We start from the raw sequence: 21,837 nt of genomic DNA, 5'->3' as shown, positions 1-21,837 counted from the left end.
GGCGCTGCTGGTCCAGGTGCCACTTTATTGCCAATTCACTCTCCTGCGTCCATCGTCCCGACCTGAGCCGGGAAGCGTGGAGTCCGGGTGGCCCAGGTGCCGGGGGCCTGAGCGCAGCTGGGACTGCTCTTTCAGCTGACACGCACACTGTCCTGTCACTCTCGCGCTGTTCATTAGGAGACTGCATGTCTGTCTGCTACAGTGACAGGATGCTTTGGTCTACTTGTGAGACGATGTCTATAGAGGAACTGTTCAAATACTAAAACCGCCAAGAAATCTCCCAATCTCCCAGTGAGCGGTACCCAACACCCAACAACAATGTTCTTTATTCTTTTCTTGAAATAAGCTGGAAAGGGGTTAGCCACCAACGGGGAGCCCGGTGGGTCAGTGTCCCTGGCTCACAGGGAGGAAGAGGAGTGAACTTGCTCTGAGGAATGGGGGAGAGACCAGACCCCCCCCCCCAAGAGGGCCTCTCATGTCAGTGTGTTGCTGACGAGGATGGAAGCAACGCTCAGGAAAAATGTGGACTCCCCCAAGCGCACGGCTCCTTCTAACTCTTCCTCAATTGGGTAATCCGGGATGATATCCCTCTCCAAATTGGTAGGTCCCCCCTCATTGCAAGTCATAGCATTACAACAACGAACAAAATAGAAACTATTAGTTTTCATAATTCTAATGGCTTCAGGAGGTTCTTCAGATCGGTATACAAACGTGCAGTTGTATGTACAGTTCTTGTAAACGAAGAGTTCCCGAACATTCAAACCTACAAAAGTAGAGATGAAAACCACTGATTTCAGGGTTTCTGCTTGCAAACATTCAAGCACCCTCCACCCAGTACCACCTCCCTGCCCACCGTCTACGTCTGCAAACGCTTCTACGTTGCCTGGGACTCCTCGCTGGTAACACCCGAGTTCGTCCGTGAACAACTTCTCCTGGAGGTGTTTTTCTGTCTACATCGCCACCTCATCGCTGGCCCCGGCGCTGCCTACGTAGTGTGACGGCACCTTGGCGCATGCTGTACACAGGAATTCCCCATTCGTTATCTGGCCTAAGAATTCCAGGGCTCTAGAAATAGAATTGCTTATGACCCACGGGATCACGCAGTCCCTGAAGTGGAGTGGCCCCGTTAAGTGTGGCCCTCACCTGAATTTCTGCATGTGCAGCGGCCCCTCGAGGACGAGCTCCTGCCTGGGCCCCTCAGCCAGGTGTTCCCGGCTCCTGGCACAATATACGTGTGGATGCACCCTTAATGCCATCCTGCTCCCCAGCGCAGGCGGGACGCCCTGTCGCAAGCAGGATCGCACAGCCACTGTGACCGCCTTCACTGGTGGGCACACCCAACAGCCCCGGCCAACGAAGGCCACCTGAGTGAGGATCCACGTGAGGCCTCTTTGAGAGGCCTGGAGTTGAAATTCCTCCGCCCTCATTCACGAGTCCTGCTCCCCCGGTGACCCCAGTGTTGACTCGATTCTTTCTCCCTGGAACTTGCCACAGTTGACGTATCCGTTCACGGCTCTGGGGTTAAAGAGGAGGAACCAACATGTGGCTCCAGGCACTTGCTTTGCTTTACGCGCCACGCAAAGGCTTTAGAGAGGCCAACGCTCTACAGAAGAGCGCATGATCACAGGGCGACTGCTGGATGCATTTTCATGAAGTGCCCGTGACCGTATAACCAGCATCGAGTTCCAGAAACAGAACTGGATGAAAACCCTCGTTTCCTGCCTCTGTCCCTCCATCAGGCACCATAAGGAGCCAAGGCCAAAGAGAAGTGGTGTCCGGGTTTGTAAGCCTCCGTGTTAGTTTTACCTGCTTTGGAACTTGGTGAATATGAAATCCTGCATGTCTGCTTTGGCGTCTGGCTTCTTGTCTCTACTCTGTGCTTGGGAGATCGCCCCCTGCTGTGGCCCACTGTCGTGCGTGCTTCGCTCTCATAGTCGTATACTTGCCTACTGACGAATAGTCCACACTTGACGCTTGATGGACATCAGGGCTCTTTCTGGCGGTTGTCTACCCCCGGAGAGCACTGCGGGGAAGAGTCTGTCCTCTTGAGGTGAGAGTGCGTCAGTTCTAGGTGGTAACGCGGCGTCCTACGATGCAGATGTTTGGCTTTCACAGATGTTGCTGAAGAATTTTCCAGGCCACTAGTACCTGTTTATCCTCCAAAGGAGTGTGTGCACTTCAAAACCTTTGCCACCACATGAGTGGTCACCTGTGAATGTTCAGTGGTGCCTTTTGGTGTTACTGCGTCGTGGTTTCGTGTTGCATTTCCACCGATACAACGATGTTGGGCATCTTTCCAAATATTTATTAGCCACTGGGATATCGTTTTCTGGTAAACAGCCTTCAAGTGTTTTGCTCACATTTCCACCCAATGATCTGCTAGTTCAGTTACTGATTTGTAGGATGAAGTTCACTCTATAAAGTGAACACAAGCCCCTCGGCACACAGTGTGGGAAGTGGTTGGTCTTCACCTGCCGTTTCCAGTTTCACAGTCGTATCGGTATCGTCTCGGGGCAGAGGTTGTGAATTTCTAAGGAATCCCATTTACAAGTCTTCCCACATGTGACGGCCACTAAATTGTTCAGTTTTCTTAAATTTGTCATTACCCACGGATACAAAGATATTCTACCTTTCCCTTTGAAAAGAATAAAAAAAACCCGTCTCTTCTGTTATCTACATATTTATTGTATTATTATTTTTAAAAGATTTTATTTACTCATGAGACACACACAGAGAGAGCGAGAGGCAGAGACCCAGGCAGAGGGAGAAGCAGACTCCATGCGGGGAGCCCGACGTGGGACTCGATCCCGCGTCTCCAGGATCTTGCCCTGGACGATGGCAGGCGTGAAACCGTTGAGCCACCCAGGGATCCCTTAGAAAGTGGTCTCAACTATCATCTTTAAAAGGTGTTTAAATTCAATTTAGGTAACATATACCGTGTGATTGGTTTCAGAGATAGAATGCAATGATTCGTCAGATGCATGTGACAACCGGTGCTCATTACAGCAAGCGTGCTCCTCAATGTCCATGACCCAGTAAGCACACGTCTCCACCCTCCTCCCCTGCAAGAACCCTCGGTCTGTTTCCTTCATTCAAAGTCCCTTATGGTTTTGTTTTCATCTTATTGTGTTCTTCCTTCCCTTTCCCTATGTTCATGTGTTTTGTTTCTTAAATTCCACAAATGAAGGAGATCCTATGGCATTTGTCTTTCTCGGACTTATTTCGCTCAGCATGATACCCTCTAGTTGCATCCGCGCCCTGGCCAATGGCAAGAGTTCGTTCTTTCTGATGGCTGAGTAACACTCCACTCTGTATAGCGACCACATCCTCTTTATCCATCCCATCTGGGCTCTTTCCATAGTTCGGGTCTTGTGGACACTGCTGCTCTAAACACTGGGGTCCACGTGCCCCTTCAAATCACTGTTCGTATTCTTTGCGCAAGTAGGTACCTAGTAGCCCCTTGTTCTTTTGAGTTTTACGTGGAGATCTACAAAGCGAGAGAGAGAGAAAGAGAGGCAGAGACACAGGCAGAGGGAGAAGCAGGCTCCATGCGCCGGGAGCCCGACGTGGGATTCGATCCCGGGTCTCCAGGATCGCGCCCTGGGCCAAAGGCAGGCGCTAAACCGCTGCGCCACCCAGGGAATCCCTTTTTTTTTTTTTTTTTTTTAAGATTTTATTTAGTTATTCATGAGAGGCACAGAGAGAGAGAGAGAGAGAGAGAGAGAGAGAGAGAGAGACAGGCAGAGGGAGAAGGAGGCTCCATGCAGAGAGCCTGACGTGGGACTCGATCCTGGCACACGCCAAACTGCTGAGCCACCCAGGGGGCCCCCATTCCTCGTTTGTGAACGGCTTTATGCATATCTTCTGTAGCAGAGTTCACAAACAAGAGCCCGCAGGACAACCCAGTCCACCAGCTGTATCTATCAGTAAAGATTTGTTGGAACAAAGGAACCATGGGTATGTTTACTCGTCCTCTCTGGCTGCTTCCATGGCCTCAGAGGCAGTGCTGGGTACTTGCAACGAAGACCAGGTGGCTTTCCAAGCTGACACGTTTGCTCTCTGATCCTTTACAGAGACTTCGTCCAGCTCGGGTGTAGAGCTGTAGCAAGCTTTGTCACTTTGCTGCAGCACCTAGACTCTATGGCGAGAGATGTGTTAAGGACAATCACACTGTGACTGTGGATCTACTTACAGATCTACTTACAGTTCCCAAATCCTATGGAGGATTTTCTGTTACTTCATCCTGTTACGGGGCACGTGTGCATCTACACAGAGGTTTTATCCAGGTTTTCTTACCCCTTCCTCTCTGTGCAGTGTTGCCCATCACACCTGTAACGCTCTCGTATTAATGTTCGCCTTGCTTCTGTGTGGGCTTAAGAGCTTTCCCCTGCCAATATTTAAGTTGTACACTGTGTTTATATATGTTTTGCAAACTTTTTTACATTCTCATTTTAAAGTACATCTCTAGGGGCAGCCCGGGTGGCTCAGCGGTTTGGCGCTGCCTTCAGCCCAGGGCGTGATCCTGGAGACCCGGGATCGAGTCCCACGTCGGGCTCCCTGCATGGAGCCTGCTTTTTCCCTCTGCCTGTGTCTCCTCCTCTCTCTCTCTGTCATGAAAAAATAAAATATTTTTCTAAAAGCACATCTGTATGAAGCAGAATATCTTTTGCTGATTCTGAAACTCTTGGGTTTTTAATTGTATCTATTTTATTATTAACATAAATAATAACAGGTTAGATTCTAAATTGCTTTTCCATTCAACATTATACTTTTGATAATGTAGATTCCTAGCACTTGCAGGAAATACCTAAAGATCCCGTGTAGCTTTACTCAGTCACTTCCATGGTAACATCTTGCAAGACCACAGTGCAGTATCCCAAGCAGGACACTGGCTTCCAAAATAGTAAAGAAAAAAGACCGTTTTATCACCACACTCGTCCCTCATATGAACGCACTGACGTCTTTCCCAGCAAGATGCCCCGCCAGGGACTCCCCTACCCACGTGCACAAGACGCTGGTCTCAGTTGGTCATTTCTAGAATGGTCTCTAACAGGGAACATGGATTGTCACCTCTGTAGGTGGCTGCTTCTCCTTCAGTGTCATCCTCCAGACACGCATTCAGGTTGATGGATCGATACCCGCTTTTTACTGCCGAGGAACACCCTCGGGGTGGATGTACCATGGTTTCTTTACCCTTTAGGCACTGAAGAGCAGCCAGGATGTTTCCAGGGGTGACATGTTACCGATAAAGCAGTTGCGAGAAACCATGTGTTGTTTTATTTAATTACTCCGGGGAAAATACTCAGAAGTGCAACCTGGGAGAATGTATGGAGCTGCAGATTTAGTTTTTAAGAAACAAGACTGCGCTCCCCACCTTGGCTGCCCCATTTTTCACTGCCACTGGCAATGTATGAAAACCACGTTTCTTTACCACCCTGGCCAGCATTTGCTGTGGTCACTATTTTTCACTTTGGCCACTCTGATGCCCAACCTCGAATTGTGGTTTTCAATGGTCATCTCCCTACCGGCCAAAGATGTTGAAACCCTGCTCGTGGGTTCATCTGCGACGCGCGAACCCACGTCGGTGAAACGTCTCTTCATCTCTTTGCCCTTGCTCTCGGGAGGCTGTCTGCATTTCTGCTGTTGAGTTGTGAGACTTCTGTATACACCCAAGACCTGTGTTTCGTCAGGTACGTCGTTTGCATACTTTCCCTCCCGGTCCGTAGCTTTGCCTTTCCCTCCTCTGAACAGGACCTCCTTCCACACAGAAGTATCTACAGTTGGTGACATCTCACGTCCCCAGGTCCCTGTTTGTAGGTCATCCTTTGCATCAAGGTTACCCACGCTTTGAGTAGCCGGAGAGGCCAAAGGTTCTCTCCTATGCGCTGTCTTTTTCTTGTGGTTTTAGATATCTGCATTTTACATTTAGCTCATGCAGCCCTTTGAGGTATTTGTTGTATGATTTGAGATTTAGGGCAAGGTTCACTTTTGCCAGATCGAGCTGAAAGGCTCTATTTCCCCAGCATCCGTGTCTGCGTCGTTGCGCGATATCATGTGGGTAAATCTGTGTGGAACTCGTTCTGGGGTCTCTCGGTTGGGTTCTGTAGACTGGTCATTCCAGCCACGGATACACCGATGAGTCTGAGTGTGGGGCCATCTCAGTGTCTGAGGTTCGGAAGTGTTCTGTAGAGGTCTTTGGTTTACTTGCACAACCCCGAAGTCAGAAAGTCACATGAAGGAGAAAATATCCGAGCGTTGCAGCCCTCTGAAGGCTCTCGTAAATTCTCTGCGTTGGCGTCCACCAGGGTCACGTAGGACGAGCGAGCCCCCGAAGCCCTCGGGGATGAGTTATTAAACGCAGGTGTTTTAGCTTCCATGAGTGCGGGAGGAGCTGAGAGACGGACGAGTCTCAACGGCAGGCTGGTGATCAGAAGGCCAGTCCGGAACCAGGTCTACCCAAAGCTCAGGCTGGGGGGCGAGGGAAAGAGCCCACGGGGCAGGAAAATACGGACGCCACGCTTCTCTGCCCTCCCGTTCCGGCCCACCCAGAGGAACTCCTCTGGAGACTCTCTGAAGTGCTCGTCCACACACCTGTCGCCTATGCAGGCCAGCAGCCAAGCAACTACCGCGCTCTTAGGAACCGCTCCTGGTCTAGAGGCCCAGCAACGGGGATGGTGGGCTGGATACGGAGCAGGACGAAGCGAGGAAGGCTGGAGTCCCCTGGCGTCCACCACTGCGTGAGACCACAACGAGCTCCCAGAGCATCGGCCTCTCTTCCCTGAGCCCTGCCGGCCTCAGGCGAGCTCTCTCTGGGCCAAGCATACCCCAGAGCCATAGAGGGTGAGGTGCGGGGAAAGAGAGTCCCCAGCCCCCGGGAGCAGTCATCCCACCTCGGCCACGCACGACTCCCCGGGTCTCCCAGACAGGCCGCCGTAGCGCGGCCCTGGTGGTGGTCCTTCTCCTTCTGTGATGCAAGGGCCTGACAAGCCGTGGGTGCCAAGCCCCCTGCTGCAAAGCCAGTTTACTTTTACCCGGAGTAAACCAACCCCCAGGCGCTGACCAGGTGAAGAGCCAGCACCCACACACCCACGCCACCCGAGGCTCCTCTGCTTTCGAGATCTTGGTTGGGTCCGGAGGTGATCACTCGGGTCTCCTGGTTTTCCTCTCCCGCGTTCTCAACTCCTCTCCTTCTGGTTTAGCTGCGCCGGTGAATGATGTGCCCGAGAATCCCTAGGTCCCCCGCCTCGACCCCAAGAAAAGCAGAACCCCAAGCCCGTGCGGTTCCTCTGCTCCCCAGGACTTGGACGTGCGCCTCCAGGCCGCCCTGCCAGCTCTAGGACTTGTAAGCGCCGGGCCCTAGCGTTCCGAGGTTTCCCGATGGCCCCCGCTGAGGGCGCCCTGCAATCCCGTTAAGAACCATGGGGCCGTTCCGGCCACGTCACCACCCATTCACAGGCCGAGACCCGCACAGGACAGGTGCCCGGTGCAGGGACAGAGGCCGGATTCGAGCTCCTACCTGAGTCCCCAGTGGGCAGATGCCCGCGAGGTACGGCAGTTGGCACAACCCTGAGGGAGCAGCAAGAGGACTGTTCTGCAGGAGGCTCGGGACACAGAAGGGCAGGGGATGATGTGGAGGGACGCTGGGGGGCACAGGGCCTGGGGACACGCCCTGAGCAGGGCCACACACTAGGCCTCTAGGCCCGGTGCAGAGACAGAACCGATTGGTTCCCGGGGCTCAAACTGACAAAATCAGAAGGCGTGAGAAAGCAGTACTTACGGATAGAGATGGTCAAACAGCGCCGGATGTGATAGGGACACGTCCTAATTTGAGGACAGTTGAAATTGTTGATATCCCAGCAATCGTGGCATTTCAAACTATAGGTCCCTGGAAGAGACTCAGCAGCATCAGGCTCAGGCTCCACGTACAACTTCCCCCGACCCCAACCCCGGGCCCCGGACCCCGTACCCCGGACCCCTACCCCCTGCCTGAGAGGACGTCTGCTCTGGCAGGGATTAGCTTCCAGCAGGGGCCAGGCGGTGTTCCTGTCCCCAGAGGCCGGGACACGCAACCCTGTGCTCTGCACACAGGCTTCGTCTGTCCCAGGAGGCCTGACAGTCACAAGAGGCCGTGTGCCCCCAGCCCCCCATGTGCCTGGACTCAGCCACCTCCGCCGGCTCTGGCTAGAATCGCCCCCCTGACCCTCTGGAGCTCAGGGGCACTCAGTCCACCCCGTGCCACCGAGGGCATGACGAAGGACCTCCCTGCTGGCTAAGGTGACAAGGTCCTCTCGAATCCTTTCCCTGACTCTGGAGGACACTAAATTCTTGTCGCCTCCAACCCCGCAAGAGGCTCTGACACTCACAAGCGGACACGGATTCGTTTTGATTGCTGACCAAGGGCAACCCGACGGCGAGGAGCAAGGTCCAGAAGAGCATCGTTTCCTGCAGGGACTGGAACCTACGACGAGGAGACAGTGCACGTGTGGGCAGCTCCGCGGGGGCCGAGAGCACCTCCCGGGGTGCGTGTGTGCAGGGTGCAGGGTGCAGGGCTCCCGGGAGGGTCAGCAGCCGGCAGCAGCACCAGCCACCTGCGCGCAGCTCTCCGCCGCCTCCCCACCTGCACCTGCCTCCCTGCAGACCCACAGCACTGCCTCTCCCCACTGCCGGGCCCTCCAGGGGACGCCCCCTCCCCTCCACCCGCAGAGCTGAGCCCACGCAGCCCGCTTCTGGTGCTGCCCCTGCCCCGGGCTCCCTGAGGCCCCCGATGATTCCCCTTCTGTCCCGTCACCCTCGGGAGCACCATGGGCACCGGCGGGGCGCCGTGCACCCAGCTATTTCCTGTTCTGCCAGCATGCGCACACCCAAGGGATGGGAGGTGAGTGCAGCGTGGACAGCGCAGGCCTCACTTGCATAGGATCAGCAGTGCGCCCCGGGAACCTCCTGCCACTCCAGTGCCTGCACACGATCAGCGGACCCCGAGGTGCACATTGGGGACGGCTGAGCCCCCACAGCAGAGCCTCAGGGGCAAGGGTGCTGGTCGGGAATCACTGACCTCCAGCGGGGGGGGGGGGGGGGGGGCCTAAGTCTCTGGGAGTGACCCTGAGTCATGTGGGGGCACGTGACTAGGTTAGGACCTGCCCATCGGAGGAGGGCGCCCGGCAGCTGGGGCCCATCAGGGGAGGGCACAGGGGGGTGGGGCCCGTCGGGGTATGGGAGCCAGAACTGGGAGGTGGGGCCCGTCGGGGGAGGCGACACGGGGGGTGGGGTCCGGTCGTGGGAGGCGACCCGGGCGTTGGGGCCCGTCGTGGGAGTCCACCCGTGGGTTGGGGCCCGTCGGGGGAGGGTACCGGGGGGTGGGGCGGTGGGGGGAGGCGACCCGGGGGTGGGGCCGTCGGGGGAGGGGCTCCGGGGGGTGGGGCCCGTCGGGGGGAGGGGACCAGGGGGTGGGGCCATCGGGGGAGGGTACGGGGGTCGGGCCCGTCGGGGGAGGGTACCGGGGGGTGGGGCCGACGGGGGAGGCGACCCGGGGGGTGGGGCCAGTCGGGGGAGGCGACCCTCGGGGTGGGGCCAGTCAGTGGAGGGGACCCGGGGGGTTGGGCCGTCGGGCCCGGGGACCGGGAGTGGGGCCGTCGGAGGAGGGGACCGGGGAGTGGGGAGGGGACCCGGGGGTGGGGCCGTCGGGGGAGGGGCCCCGAGGGGTGGGGCCCGTCGGGGGGAGGGGACCCGGGGGTGGGGCCGTCGGGGGAGGGGACCGGGGGGTGGGGAGGGGACCCGGGGGTGGGGCCGTCGGGCTCGGGGACCGGGAGTGGGGCCGTCGGAGGAGGGGACCGGGGAGTGGGGAGGGGACCCGGGGGTGGGGCCGTCGGGGGAGGCGACCCGAGGGGTGGGGCCGTCGGGGGAGGGGACCGGGGGGTGGGGAGGGGACCGGGAAGTGGGGAGGGGACCCGGGGGTGGGGCCGTCGGGCTCGGGGACCGGGAGTGGGGCCCTCGGAGGGGACCGGGGGGTGGGGAGGGGACCCGGGGGTGGGGCCGTCGGGGGAGGGCGCCCGGTAGGTTGGCGCGCTCCGTGGACCCTCAAGACCGTCCCGCCGTCCCCCCCGCCCCCCGCAGCCCCTGCTCCTCCCGCGCACACGCGGCCCCAAGGCGACCTTCCAGAACCTTCGGAGGCTCGGCCGCCACCCGCGAGCGCGACGACGCTCAGGCCCACACTGCGCTCCCCCGGCGGCGCGTCCCCTCGGGGTCTCCGGCCGCTCGAGTCCCGCCAGGCCCTGCGCCGCTGCGCACGCGCCCTGGGCCGAGGCCTTCTAGAAGGGTCCGCGGGCAGGACGCCCCGCCCCCGCCCCCGCCCCCGCCCCCGGCAGGTTCCGTTCCAGAAGGTTCCCGGAGGTCCTGGGCTGAGCCCCCGGGGCTGGCAGCGCGACGTCCCTGACAGCAGGTGCGGTGCGGGCGGCGCGGCCGCGGGTTCCAGAAGGTTCTGGCGTGGGCGGGGCTCCGCGGCGGCGTGCACCCGCCCCCGGCCCTGGCCTGCTTCCGCGTGTCGTGCTCTGGGCCGTGGCGCTCGCGCTCCGGGCCGTGCTGTGCGCCCGCTCCCGGGGCCGCCCCTGCGCCGCCTCCGCCGGGCTCTGCTAGGAAGGCGGGGCCGCCGTCCCGCCCGGGCTGGGGACACGCACGACCGCGGGGCCGCCGTCCCGCCCGGGCTGGGGACACGCACGACCGCGGGGCCGCCGTCCCGCCCGGGCGGCGCTGCCCAGACCCCGTCGTGCGGCGCGTGGAGGGTCCGTTCCTGCAGGTGCAGGTTCCAGAGGCGCACGCCTTGGCTACGAGCCTCGCCGCGGGTCACCGCGCCGGGGCTTGCGGGCTGCCTGACGCGAGGGGCAGCGCGGCTCCCCTTCCCGGGTCCTCGCCGTCCTCTGCCTGGGTCTGGGCGCCGCGTTCCTTCACGTTTGCACCTCGACTCGCTGCCGTGTGCACGTGCCGGGCTGGGTGCCGGCGCGTGTGCGGGCCTCTCGGTGTCGGTTTCGGCCGCGGCACCCGGCGTGGTGGCTCGGCTTCCACCGTCGTCAGGGTCGTGTCGCTCAGGAGGAGCGCTGGAAAGCCCTTGGCGGTTGACGTGCCGCTAGGACTACAGGGGGTTCTTCTGGGCCCTTCTCTGCTCCTCCCCGGGCCTTGCAACGGCCCTGTGTTGCTCAGGAGCACGGGCCCGCACGCGTGGGGTGATCTGTGTTCTCAATTTCCGTCTTGGGGTCGCTCTGGGGAGATGGCTGTGACGTGGCTTCAGGCTCCCCGGGTCCCCGTGGCTGTGAGTCCACTGAGGCGCCGTGGGCAGCGTTGCTCGTGTCCGCCACGGTGGTTGTGGGCTCCAGACCTCGCTGTGACTCGCAGACCTTCCGTCTGCACACCCACGGTACACAGGTTCTCACGCATCGTCTGCTTTCTTTTCTTTGGCGCTCTGCGGGTCCCGATCCTGGTCCCTTCCCGTCGCTTGTCCCGTGACGGGGACGTCTCTGTTGTAGAGGTCTTGTCCTCCCGCTGCCTTGGCCTCTGGAAGCTGTTTCCTTGGCTCCGGGCTCGCCTGGTCTTCCGGCTGACAGTGGGCCCGCGGTGGGCGTTAATAGGCCGTGGGGGAGACGGGCCCTGAGCGTGAGGCTTCGCGTGCCGGGCCCTGGGACCGGGACTCTGTGGGATGTCAGCTGTAGCTCTAGTGCCCTTAGGTGTCACGTCCCTGAGCGAGCCGGTTTGTGCGTCCGGTTTCGGCTCACATCTTCCCCAGGCCTCGCTCCCAGGACGGAGGGTGTGTTCTGTGGCACTCGCAGCTGCTGTCCTTTCAAAAGAAGAAGAAAGGGCTTGGTGGCCAAGTGCCCGAGGCTGGTCGTGGGCTCTTGGGCGCGGGGGACTCCCGGGCACTGCTGTTCACAGCCCGCCTCCAGCACTTGGGCACAATTGCATGTGAGCGCTGCTCCCGGCCTCAGGCTCCGGCAGCTTCTGCTGCAGGTAAGGGGCTTTCGGGGCTCGTCGCGGGCTGCACCTCGCTCACGGGATTGGGCGCTGTCAGTTCTGTGACCCCAGTTCTCCGAGGGGCCTAGAGCTGTGTTTGGTTTTCGGTTCGGCCAGTGTTTTCTTCTGGGAACGATGGTGCCCAGCTCCCAACGGGTAGGGCTCCATGCTTCCGGCTGCCGCCTCCTGGGGGGCGGGGGGGGGAGAGATCATGGAAGTAAGGAAGGGACCCGGAGACAGGAGAGGGGGACAGGCTCACTGCCTGCAAACGGCCATGATTCATCGGGTGACCAGGAAGGACACGGCTCCATGGGGAAGTGACAAACGGGGAGTAGAGTCAGTCGGGCAACAGGGAGAAGGAAAGTTGCTTCAAAAGATCTACGTGTGAAGGTAAAACCGCACCAAAAGTACAGAATTGAGCTATCAAAAGAAACGTTCAAAAGAACAGGGACAGGGACGCCTGGGTGGCTCTTCGGTTGGACATCCTGCCTTAGGCTCAGGTCGTGATCCCAGGTCTGGGGATCGAGGCCCGCGTCGGGCTCCCTGCAGGACCTGCTTCTCCCCCTGCCTGTGTTTCTGCTTCTCTGTGTCTCTCACGGATAGATAAATAAAATCTTAAAAAAAATAAAATAAAAGAGCAGGGGCAGCGCGTCACTCACATACCCAGCCACTGCTTGTATTAGGATCAGTAGGGTGAGAACCCCAACGTGGAGAGTGTCCCTGAGGGAGTCGAAAACAAAGGACCCATCCTTTGAGGAAAGTCAGTGGCTTCACTTTCTGGTGCCGCGGTTGGGCACGTGGGGCCGGGCCTGGGTGGCTGCTGTGCTGGGGGCGGGGGTGGTGTCAGGGGGCAGGGCTGGGAGTGGTCGGGTTGGGGCCGGATCCGGGATCTGGTTGGCATGGACGGTCGGGCATATACCAGCTTGCCAGCCCAGGGGATGCGCCAGGAGGTGCCCGCCGTCCCAGGAAGACCACCCGGCCACCCGTGGCCCTGGGGTGGACACAGAGGCAGCCAAGCGTAGTAACCCTGGGACCCCAGAGCTGACCACGTGTGCCCGCTCCTTGCGTCCAGGCCCAGGCACCGCGGGAAATGATGATTCTCCTTGCTTTGCTCCTGCTCGTGGACCTGCCGAGGGTGGAGACCAATGTCACCGTGTCAGGAACACAGGGTAAGGCTGGGTCCCTCGGCCTCCTGCTGTGAGGAGGCAGGCCATGATGAGTCTGGGACACAGAGTGGCCACCCGGCCAGTCGCCCCCACAGCCCCAGCTGGTTCTGGATGGGAAGAGCACAGGCAGCTGGGAGCAGGACAGCGTCAGGAGAGTGGCCCACAGATAGGGACACCTGATGGGGCAGCCTCTTAGTGTTGGGCCCCCCGCCAAGGGGGGGCAGGCGTAGTCATGGCCGGAATCCCGGTGTCCCCCACAGCACCCCGTGGTCCCCACGGTGTCCCCTCTCACTGTCTTCCTGGGAGCCATCGGGGGAGCTAAGCCCACCTGGTCCTTCTGGGACCCTCCAGCGTTGTCTCGGAGGACTGGCACCGCCGCGAGAGGTTGACCGGCTCTCTCCTGGGAGTGGGTAACTGTCCTCATAGTGACCCAACAGTGGGCAACGGCATGGGGGCCAGGGTGCAGGCCCCGGGGGTCGAGGAGGGTGCAGCGGGTGCTGGAGGCGGTTAGCTGGGCCGGGAGGCCAGTGGGGAGGGCCCGCAAGAGCAGCCGGCCAGTCTCCTGAGCCCCCGAGCTTGAGACGCCAGGCCTGTGAGTGTGGGGAGCATGCTTGTGCGGGAAGGCGTGCGTGCGCAGGCTGCGGTGAGGCTGTGCGGGTGCAGTGCTGTGTGTGTGTGCGTGTGTGTGTGGCCGTGCATGGTGTCTGGGTGTGGGTCAGCCTGGGGGAGGCGGAGTAAACCCCAGGAGAGAAGACCGAGGACTCGGACCCACTGGTTGTGGTCACGTGGAGGAGGGAGGGGATGGTGGGCGTTCACCTCATAGGATTGGAGACTGGAACGTTCCACTTCGTGTTCATTTCCCCTTTCAGGCCTGCTGAGGTGTCATGTTTGTGAGAAGGAGCATAGTTTCAAATGCCAGAATCCAACAGAATGTCCGGAGGGAATACACTTGTGTGCCTCTATTGCCCTGAGTGAGTATCTCAGTTCATTTTGGGGTTTGCTGGCAGATCAGTAATAACCTGCAGGAACTAGGGTATGTCATGTTTTTCTTCTCAAGGAATAACTAATCAAAAGTCACGTTTAAAAAAAATTGGAGTAAAAAAAAAAACAATTGGAGAACAAGATCCTGTGACCAGGACTGGAAGGAAGCAGGTGGCCGAGGAGACCAGCTTGCGGAGGACCAGTGCCACCCCGGGGTCGACCCCCAAGAGTGGGAAAGAGGAAATAGTGGGTGTAGGAAGAAAGCAGCAGAGGTGTATTTGTGTCCATTTTTATTTTGCTAAGCATTTACTTAAGTACCCGAGAGAGGGAGAGGGAGAGGGAGAAGGAGAGGGAGAGGAAGCTCAGGTGGTGCATGCACCTGGGCAGGGGCGCAGGGAGAGAGAGTCCCAAGCCGACTCTGCTGAGCCTGGAGCCCAACACGAGGCCCGACCTCTCGACGCCGAGATCAGGAGCTGAGTCGAAACAGAGTCAGACGCTCAACAGTCTGAGCCGCCAGGCGGCCTGACCTGTACTCATTTTTGAATGAACGATGTGTTAACGATGTCCCCTGTCCCTCGGAGAGTAGCTTTTACGTGAGAGCCACCGAGTAGGGCCGCGGGCTGCCGTATGTTCTGGAAGGAATGCGTGTGCTGGAAGATGTGTGGAGACCATCACTCAGTCGCGTGTGAATCCCCCAAGAGCCTCTGGCCACACGAAGCCCTTCCCCCCAAAGAGGAGTCTGGAGGCCGGCACCCCAGGGCGTGGCCAGGTCAGGGCTCCCCAGATCAGAGGCAGTCTGGCAGCCGCTTCGGGAGGGCCCGCGCACATGCCCCGCACAGACCTCACAGGCTCCTGGGGGGACGCGATGAGCACGAGGAACTGCCGATGAGGTGAAGCCAGAAGAGGGCCCCGCGGACAGTGCCGACCCTGCTGCCCGTGCAGGTGCACGGCGACAGCGCTGGCTCCCGGGCCCTGGGTGGCGGCTCGTCCAGAGGCCAGCGCTGAGCCCCGGGCAGTGGCGAGGACGGGCAAGAGTCCGAGCTCGCACGTGCGCCCGGGGTTTCAGAGGCCCGTGCACCTGGTAGTGAGAAGCTGAGGCCCAGGAGCCGGTAAGGTCCCAAAGGGAGAGCCCAGGCCCAGGCTCCCGGTGGGCGTGGACAGGCCGGGGGTGGGGGCACCTCTCGAGGCCACTCTGCAGCCAAGCCTCCCGGAAGCACTCTGATCACAGAGGCTGAGCCGATCCGCCTGGGCGGTGGCTCCAGATTCCCCCCTGGATGGAGGGGCCTCTTTAACCAGGAGCCTCTGAGCGGGGGCACCCCGAGTGGGTCAGGGCTGGGTGGGTACAGGCAGGAGGTGCTCTGGGGGACCTGCTTTCGATTCACGGCATTCATTTCTCTCTTTCTTATTTGTTTCTAGGAGTATATCCACGTTTCTTCTATGTTTCAAAGCAGTGCTCGAAGAAATGTCCAACAGTTGAACAGCTCGGTCGTATAGTCAAGTCCTTTGTCCTCATAAAGCCTATGCCTTTTCTGTATACGAGATGCTGCTCAGACATGTTATGTAATACAGAAGCACCGGAGATCCGGGATCCAGATTTTAGACAATCTGGGAGAGCGAGCGACGTGAGGAGCAGCAGTGCCTGGCTGGTGCCCCTCCTCATGCTGTCCCCGGGGCTCGCGGGCCTCAGGTTGCCGTGACCCACAGAGCATGGCTCGGGCCCACCTTCTGCAGGTGGCACAGATGACGTGGACCTGCTGCTCATGCTTGGAACCTGTGGCATTAAACTTGTTTTCCACCCACTGACTCACCGTCTGCCTCTGAGGGGCCTTAGGACCGGGGGCGGGGCCCACAGCCTGCCTTGGGGTGAGTCCAAAGCCTCTGACATGATCCCACTGTGAGTGTGTCTTTTTTTTTAATTTTATTTATTTTTAAAAAAGATTTTATTTATTCATGAGCGACAGAGAGAGAGAGAGAGAGAGAGGCAGAGACACAGGCAGAGGGGGATGCAGGCTCCATGCAGTGAGCCGGACGTGGGACTCGATCCCGGGTCTCCAGGATCATGCCCTGGGCCGAAGGCAGACTCCCAGTGGCTGAGCCACCCAGGTGTCCTTGTGTGGAGCCTTCAACCACGGAGGGAAAGAGAAGTTGCGGGTCCCCTTGGAGTGTAGGAAGCCATCTTTTAGGTGGAACTAGTTTCTTGAGGCACCATGAGCTGGTTGCCAGGCCCTCTCCTCTGATGTTTGAACTGGATGGGTCACCACAGGTCCCACGGGAGGTGCTAGGGAGGAGAGAGGCTGCAGACCTTGCCTGTGGTGAGCTGCCCGGCACTCCCCAGTCCTGACTGACGCACAGGGAGCTGCTGTCACGTTCCTGAACACACAGGTTAGCAGCAGCCTCTGCAGATTGGAACAAGCATGTCTGCTGTCTGAAACGTCATCCTGTCCCCAGTACTCAGCAGCCCCCTACTAACTCCTCCTGTTACAGTTTGGATACAGCCACAAGACATAATGGCCCACGAATGCTGGGATGAGCATAATTGCGAACAAAAGATAAATATTAGCTAATTGAGCCCAGGGCAAATCAAAGTTGTGGATAGGTTGTGACTGAGCGCAGCTTACTTCGGAAAGGTGAGAATGCTTCAATCTTACACAAAGACGTCGCTCACTCTCATCAGAGGATTCAGGGTAGGGATGTATGATCTTCAACATTCATCTAATGTGCTTTTGTAAAAATTGTGGAAGGGAAGGAAATACCAATAATTTATTAGAAGTTACCTACCTGAAACCTAAAACAAACATTCTTAATGGTGACACATTGAATGTCCATTTAAACTGGAAAACGGGGATCCCTGGGTGGCTCAGCGGTTTAGCCTCTGCCTTCGGCCCGGGGCATGATCTTGGAGTGCTGGGGTCGAGTCCCACATCGGGTTTCCTGCATGGAGCCTGCTTCTCCCTCTGCCTGTGTCTCTGCCTCGCTCTGTCTCTCATGGATGGATGAATAAAATCTTAAAAAAAAAAAAAAAACTGGAAAACTTGGTTAGTATATAGTCTACACTATTTTGAGTACAATCAGACATTATTAGCATGGAGGGCTAAGCCATATAATAAAACACGAAAAATAAGCAGTATCGAAAGGTTTTACCTGGCCATATGCCTCAGTAGATAGCCTAAATTCCTGCTATTATAATACACTTTAAAATGTTGAATAAAATATATTTTAAGTACGTTTCAACTCTATGTGATGTCAATTTGAACATATCAGAGACAAAATTAAGAAAAAAGGAAGAGAAAAAAGAAACTGGATCATGACAATACATAATTAGCAAGTCCTGGAGCTGGCATCTGCCCGCAGGATACTTGCTTTTCTCTGGTCACCTAGAGTCAGTTGTGAGGGAGTGACTAATGTACTGGGTCAGCATTAGATAGGACATGAAAGTGAGAACCACAAGTGAGGAGCTTCAGAGGAGAGAGAGAGACCTCAAATTCAACTAGAATTAGAAACTAGAAAAACCTAGCTGCACACGGAAACATGTCAGTACTAAGTCTGCATTGAGAGAAACATATACAGAGACTTTCCTCTGAAAATCGAAAGCCCTCATGTAACTTTGGGGTTTGTGTTTCCAGTTCTGGTTTATTCCGTGAAGTCCAATACAAGAAATAAGTATGAAGTGGTAAGCCACCGTTGTTCTAGGTCTCTACTGTGTAAAAACAAAGGAAAATCCTCTCTGAGGGAGTATACTCGGTGAAAGTAAATGAAGGACACCTCACTAAAATCGTGTCAGGGAGGCCAGCAGGAGGCACTCTCACACCTGACTAGTCCAGAGGAATTAAAATTATTACAGATTCGAGAGGCATCCTCAGGCGGAGATAGTCCTGAGTTGCAGCCCCGGAGGGAATGATGGGGCTCCCCAAGAGATCAACCGCACCCCTGCAGCTCTGCGCCAGATCCCAGCGTCAGCCCAAAGCCCGGCTTTTCTCCAGTGGACTGTCCTTCAAAACCACCCTCCCAGCTTCTTCCTCCTTCACCCGGACAGAAAGTTCCTCCTCTGAGGTTGGGGGACCAGCCTGAGGTACATGCTTGTCGTGGCTGCAGTTCTCCGAATACACCCATTTTGCCAGCAACATCACTTTTATTTTGAAGGTCAACAGCCCTCACCTCAGAAGTCATAGAATCTCTCCGGTATCACATCATTAATACCTGCTAAAATAACAAAATTTACAAAAGAAATGTGTACATAATGTGAAAACTAGAAACAATATAAGTAGGGCACCCAACATTGGAAATAATACAGAATATAAAACAGATTTCCTTAAAGATATTTAAGAGCATTTTAAAAAGATCTAGGGATCCCTGGGTGGCGCAGCGGTTTGGCGCCTGCCTTTGGCCCAGGGCGCGATCCTGGACACCCGGGATCGAATCCCACGTCAGGCTCCCGGTGCATGGAGCCTGCTTCTCCCTCTGCCTGTGTCTCTGCTTCTCTCTCTCTCTCTGTGACTATCATAAATAAAAAATAAAAAAAAAATAAAAAGATCTAAAAGAGCCTTCAATGAAAAAATATTAGGTGGGCCTCACACACACAAGAAAGAAATAAGGAAGGAAGGATGGAAGGGAAGGAGGGAGAGGGGGAGGAAACCTAAAGAGAAATTTCTAGAAATGAGAACTATAACCAGAGAATATAAAAACACGAGGGATAACAACAGGTTACACATCCATGGAGAGTAAAACAGTGGAATTTGACATTAACCGATTATTACAATGCAGCCTAGAAATAAAAAAGAGATCAAAGATACGCAGAACAGCCTAGAAGAGCCGGAAGAGGAGATAGTCTGAGGCAGGAGGCGGGACCCCAGAAAGGATCGGAGAGAATGGAACCCAGGCCATATTAAAAGAGCAATGGGTGAGTTTTCCAAATTGATGTAAGACAGAAATGCTCAGAACGAGCAATCACAACTGATCTGCGCTGAGACACATTTAGGGTAGAGCTTCAGGATTTCAAAGCCCAGGGGAAGTAGTAGAGGCTGCCTGGGAGAAAAGATCTAGGACAGATGAGCAGTTACACTTTGCGTAGCTCCCAGCTTCAGTATGGAAGTCGGAATATGAGGCATTCTTCCCTCCAAAGTGCTGAGGGAAAATAACCAAAAATTAGCCTGGAATTGAATACTTAAAAAGTATTTTCTGATTAAAAAATAAATAAACCAACAAACCTCAAATGGTTCACCATTGATCCTTACTAAAGAAACACCAAATAGGGATCCCTGGGTGGCACAGCGGTTTAGCGCCTGCCTTTGGCCCAGGGCGCGATCCTGGAGACCCGGGATCGAATCCCACATCAGGCTCCTGGTGCATGGAGCCTGCTTCTCCCTCTGCCTGTGTCTCTGCCTCTCTCTCTCTCTCTCTGTGACTATCATAAAAAAAAAAAAAAAAAAAAGAAACACCAAATAAACATTCTTTAAGGGGAGTGACAATAATCCCAGAGGGACAGAATCACGAAGAGTGATGTTAATATGTGGTGTGTATGGGCTGAGCTATGGTGCCTGGAAATTCCTTCGTTGACATCCTAATGTCAAGTGTGACTGGATTAAGGAATTAAGGTTGCCCGAGGCCCTAAGGTGATGCCCTGAGCCAAAGGAATCCGTATCCTTGAAGGGGAGACACCAGAGAGTGGTGTCCCCGCCCCAGGGAGAAGGGGGCACAGGCCAGGAAGCAGGTCCTCGCCAGGACCCGAAGCAGCTGGCATCTAGACTCGACCCGCCGGCCTCCAGGCCTGGGGGGAAGCTGTCGTTCAGCCCACTTGGGCCTCATTTTGTGGCAGGAACAAGAGGGGCCCAACGTGCAGAGAAATCAAGGCAAACCTCAGGGGCAGCGGCACAACCGTCGTTCCTTACCGGGAAGTCAAAGACGGCACCCCAGGCGGGAGGGGGTTGAGGAAGACCAAAGGCGTCCTGGTTTTCCCATGGCTTACAAAGTGGTTCGAGATCTGGATAGGATACAAGAGAATTTCACACAACTTCCACGAAAGACTCTTCCTCTCTCCCAACAGTGAATATGTAAAAAACGATTTTTGGCTCTCAGGTCCTATAAAAACAAGTTGCTAGACTGGCCTTCAGGCTGCCAGCCCTGCAGGAAGGGAACACGATTAGCCCATTAGCCCAGTGGCTTCACTCCTGGTGCTGACTTAGAGTGAGCAAGTCCGGATTCATAAAAATTAAAGCCCCACGGAACGTGCAATCCTGCGGAGGGGTGAGGCCGAGGCCGGGGGAGGGCTGGGGGGACCCTGACCCCCGGAGGGGTGAGGCCGGGGCCTGGGTCTCGGGGGTGCTACTGTACTAGCTGCGACGACGGAGAAGCCGCAACCGGGTCTGCAGGTGCGCAGGGCAGCGCCCCCCTCCCCCGCCCCCCGCCCCCCCCCCCCCCCCCCCCCCGCCACCTACTCCGTCTGGTGCCCCCAGCAGCCTGCAGGCAGTCCCTGCCACAGAGAGGGCTGCAGGGGGTGTGTGGGGGGGGGGGGGCTCGCCGAGCTCTGCTTGGGGCCTGGCACAGGACACAAAAGTACCCAGAGGAAGTCGGCTAGCCCTTCTAGTGTGAGGGTGAGGCAGCACCTGGGCGTTGCTATAATGCACAGCTTTTCATAAGAGCAAAAGGGCACACGCAACAGGCCGACCATATAATTCTACATTTGTATGCAGCTATTCAGAGCCTCAAAACCTATCAAGCAAACATCAACAGAAATAAAAGATGAAATGGTAGATTTCAGTATATTTCTCTGTGATGAAACAAGCCAGCAAATTAATAAAGAGGTAGAATATTTGAACATCAGGATTAACAACCTTGGCCCAATGACATATAGAGAGCGCTGCATTCAACAGCTGAAAACTCCGGTTTTTCAAGCAGATATGGAGTATTTACCAAAAATTTCCCTATATGCTGGATATAAAGCAATTCTCGACAATTTCAATGGATTGAAATAATCTCGAGTGTGTTCTGACCATCGTGATATTAAGTAGAAAACCAGTAACAAAAATTTAAATATTCCCAATGTTTGGTAATGAACATTTCTAACTATCCTAAAACTCAAAACAATGACAATGGAAGTTTGAACATATTTATATTAAATGTGTACATAATGTGAAATGAAAAAAAGGAAATTTTGTTTAGATGCAGAGGGGAGGCCAGCAGGGGAGCTCTCGCTTCCCGCCTGCCCTGGTCAACTGCAGGTGCTTCCGCAGGCCCTGCGCCTTGCACCCCGAGACTCTCCAGCGGAGGAGGGAGGAAAGTCGCCAAGCAACAGCCCAGCCAATGAGAAATCGCTTTACTTCCAGCTCCCAGTTTCGTTCGATGGGCTTTCAGTTTACAACAGCTCCTCCTTTCCCGGCTAAAAGAAGCTGCTGGTCCTGCCTTGCAATATTTTCCTGTCCTCCAATAACCGCATTTTTTGCTGGTAAAGTAACCGGTACATTTATTTTTAAAATGAACGGTAATACATTATTATTTGTGGTTTACTGCTAATGACTGCTCATAAGGAGAAATTTATTATCTAAAATCATGTATTGGGATGCCCCAGGGGCTCAGTGGTTGAGCGCCTGCCTCCAGCCCAGGGCGTGACCCCGGGGTCCTGGGATGGAGTCCTGCGTCGGGCTTCTTGCAGGGAGCCTGCTTCTCCCTCTGCCTGTGTCTCTGCCTCTCTCTCTCTCTAGGT

General features: G+C 56.3%; 1 protein-coding gene and 1 long non-coding RNA gene across 2 annotated transcripts; one reads left to right on the top strand and one right to left on the bottom strand.

Annotated features, from left to right (window-relative positions):
• Positions 1-308: 308 nt before the first annotated feature.
• GML (glycosylphosphatidylinositol anchored molecule like) lies at positions 309-11,424 on the bottom strand. The gene is made up of 5 exons (XM_072775686.1): positions 11,404-11,424; positions 10,149-11,116; positions 8,364-8,458; positions 7,778-7,885; positions 309-763 (listed from the first exon to the last, which is right to left on the bottom strand). Exons 1-5 carry the CDS (start codon positions 11,422-11,424, stop codon positions 474-476), a joined length of 1,482 nt encoding a protein of 493 aa, XP_072631787.1. The 3' UTR covers positions 309-473.
• Positions 11,425-13,173: 1,749 nt separating this feature from the next.
• Positions 13,174-15,578, top strand: LOC140603934 (uncharacterized). The gene is made up of 3 exons (XR_012006941.1): positions 13,174-13,570; positions 14,030-14,131; positions 15,558-15,578. It is a non-coding gene; the product is annotated as an uncharacterized lncRNA (long non-coding RNA).
• The last annotated feature ends 6,259 nt before the right edge of the window (positions 15,579-21,837 follow it).

Source organism: Canis lupus, chromosome 14 (assembly GCF_048164855.1).
Source record: "Canis lupus baileyi chromosome 14, mCanLup2.hap1, whole genome shotgun sequence".
NCBI lineage: Eukaryota > Metazoa > Chordata > Mammalia > Carnivora > Canidae > Canis > Canis lupus.
The sequence above is the reverse complement of the archived record's forward strand: the minus strand, read 5'-3'. Positions and strand labels throughout refer to the sequence as shown.

What these genes read in the sequence shown, in the direction of transcription:
- GML (XM_072775686.1), bottom strand. Translation starts at nt 11,424, where the DNA reads ATGCGTGAGAACCTGTGTACC. An exon ending in TGCGTGAGAACCTGTGTACC is followed by an intron (nt 11,117 to 11,403) that starts GTGGGTGTGCAG and finishes CTGTAGTCCTAG; the next exon opens with CGGCACGTCAACCGCCAAGG. An exon ending in GCCTCCGAAGGTTCTGGAAG is followed by an intron (nt 8,459 to 10,148) that starts GTCGCCTTGGGG and finishes TCCTCGTCGTAG; the next exon opens with GTTCCAGTCCCTGCAGGAAA.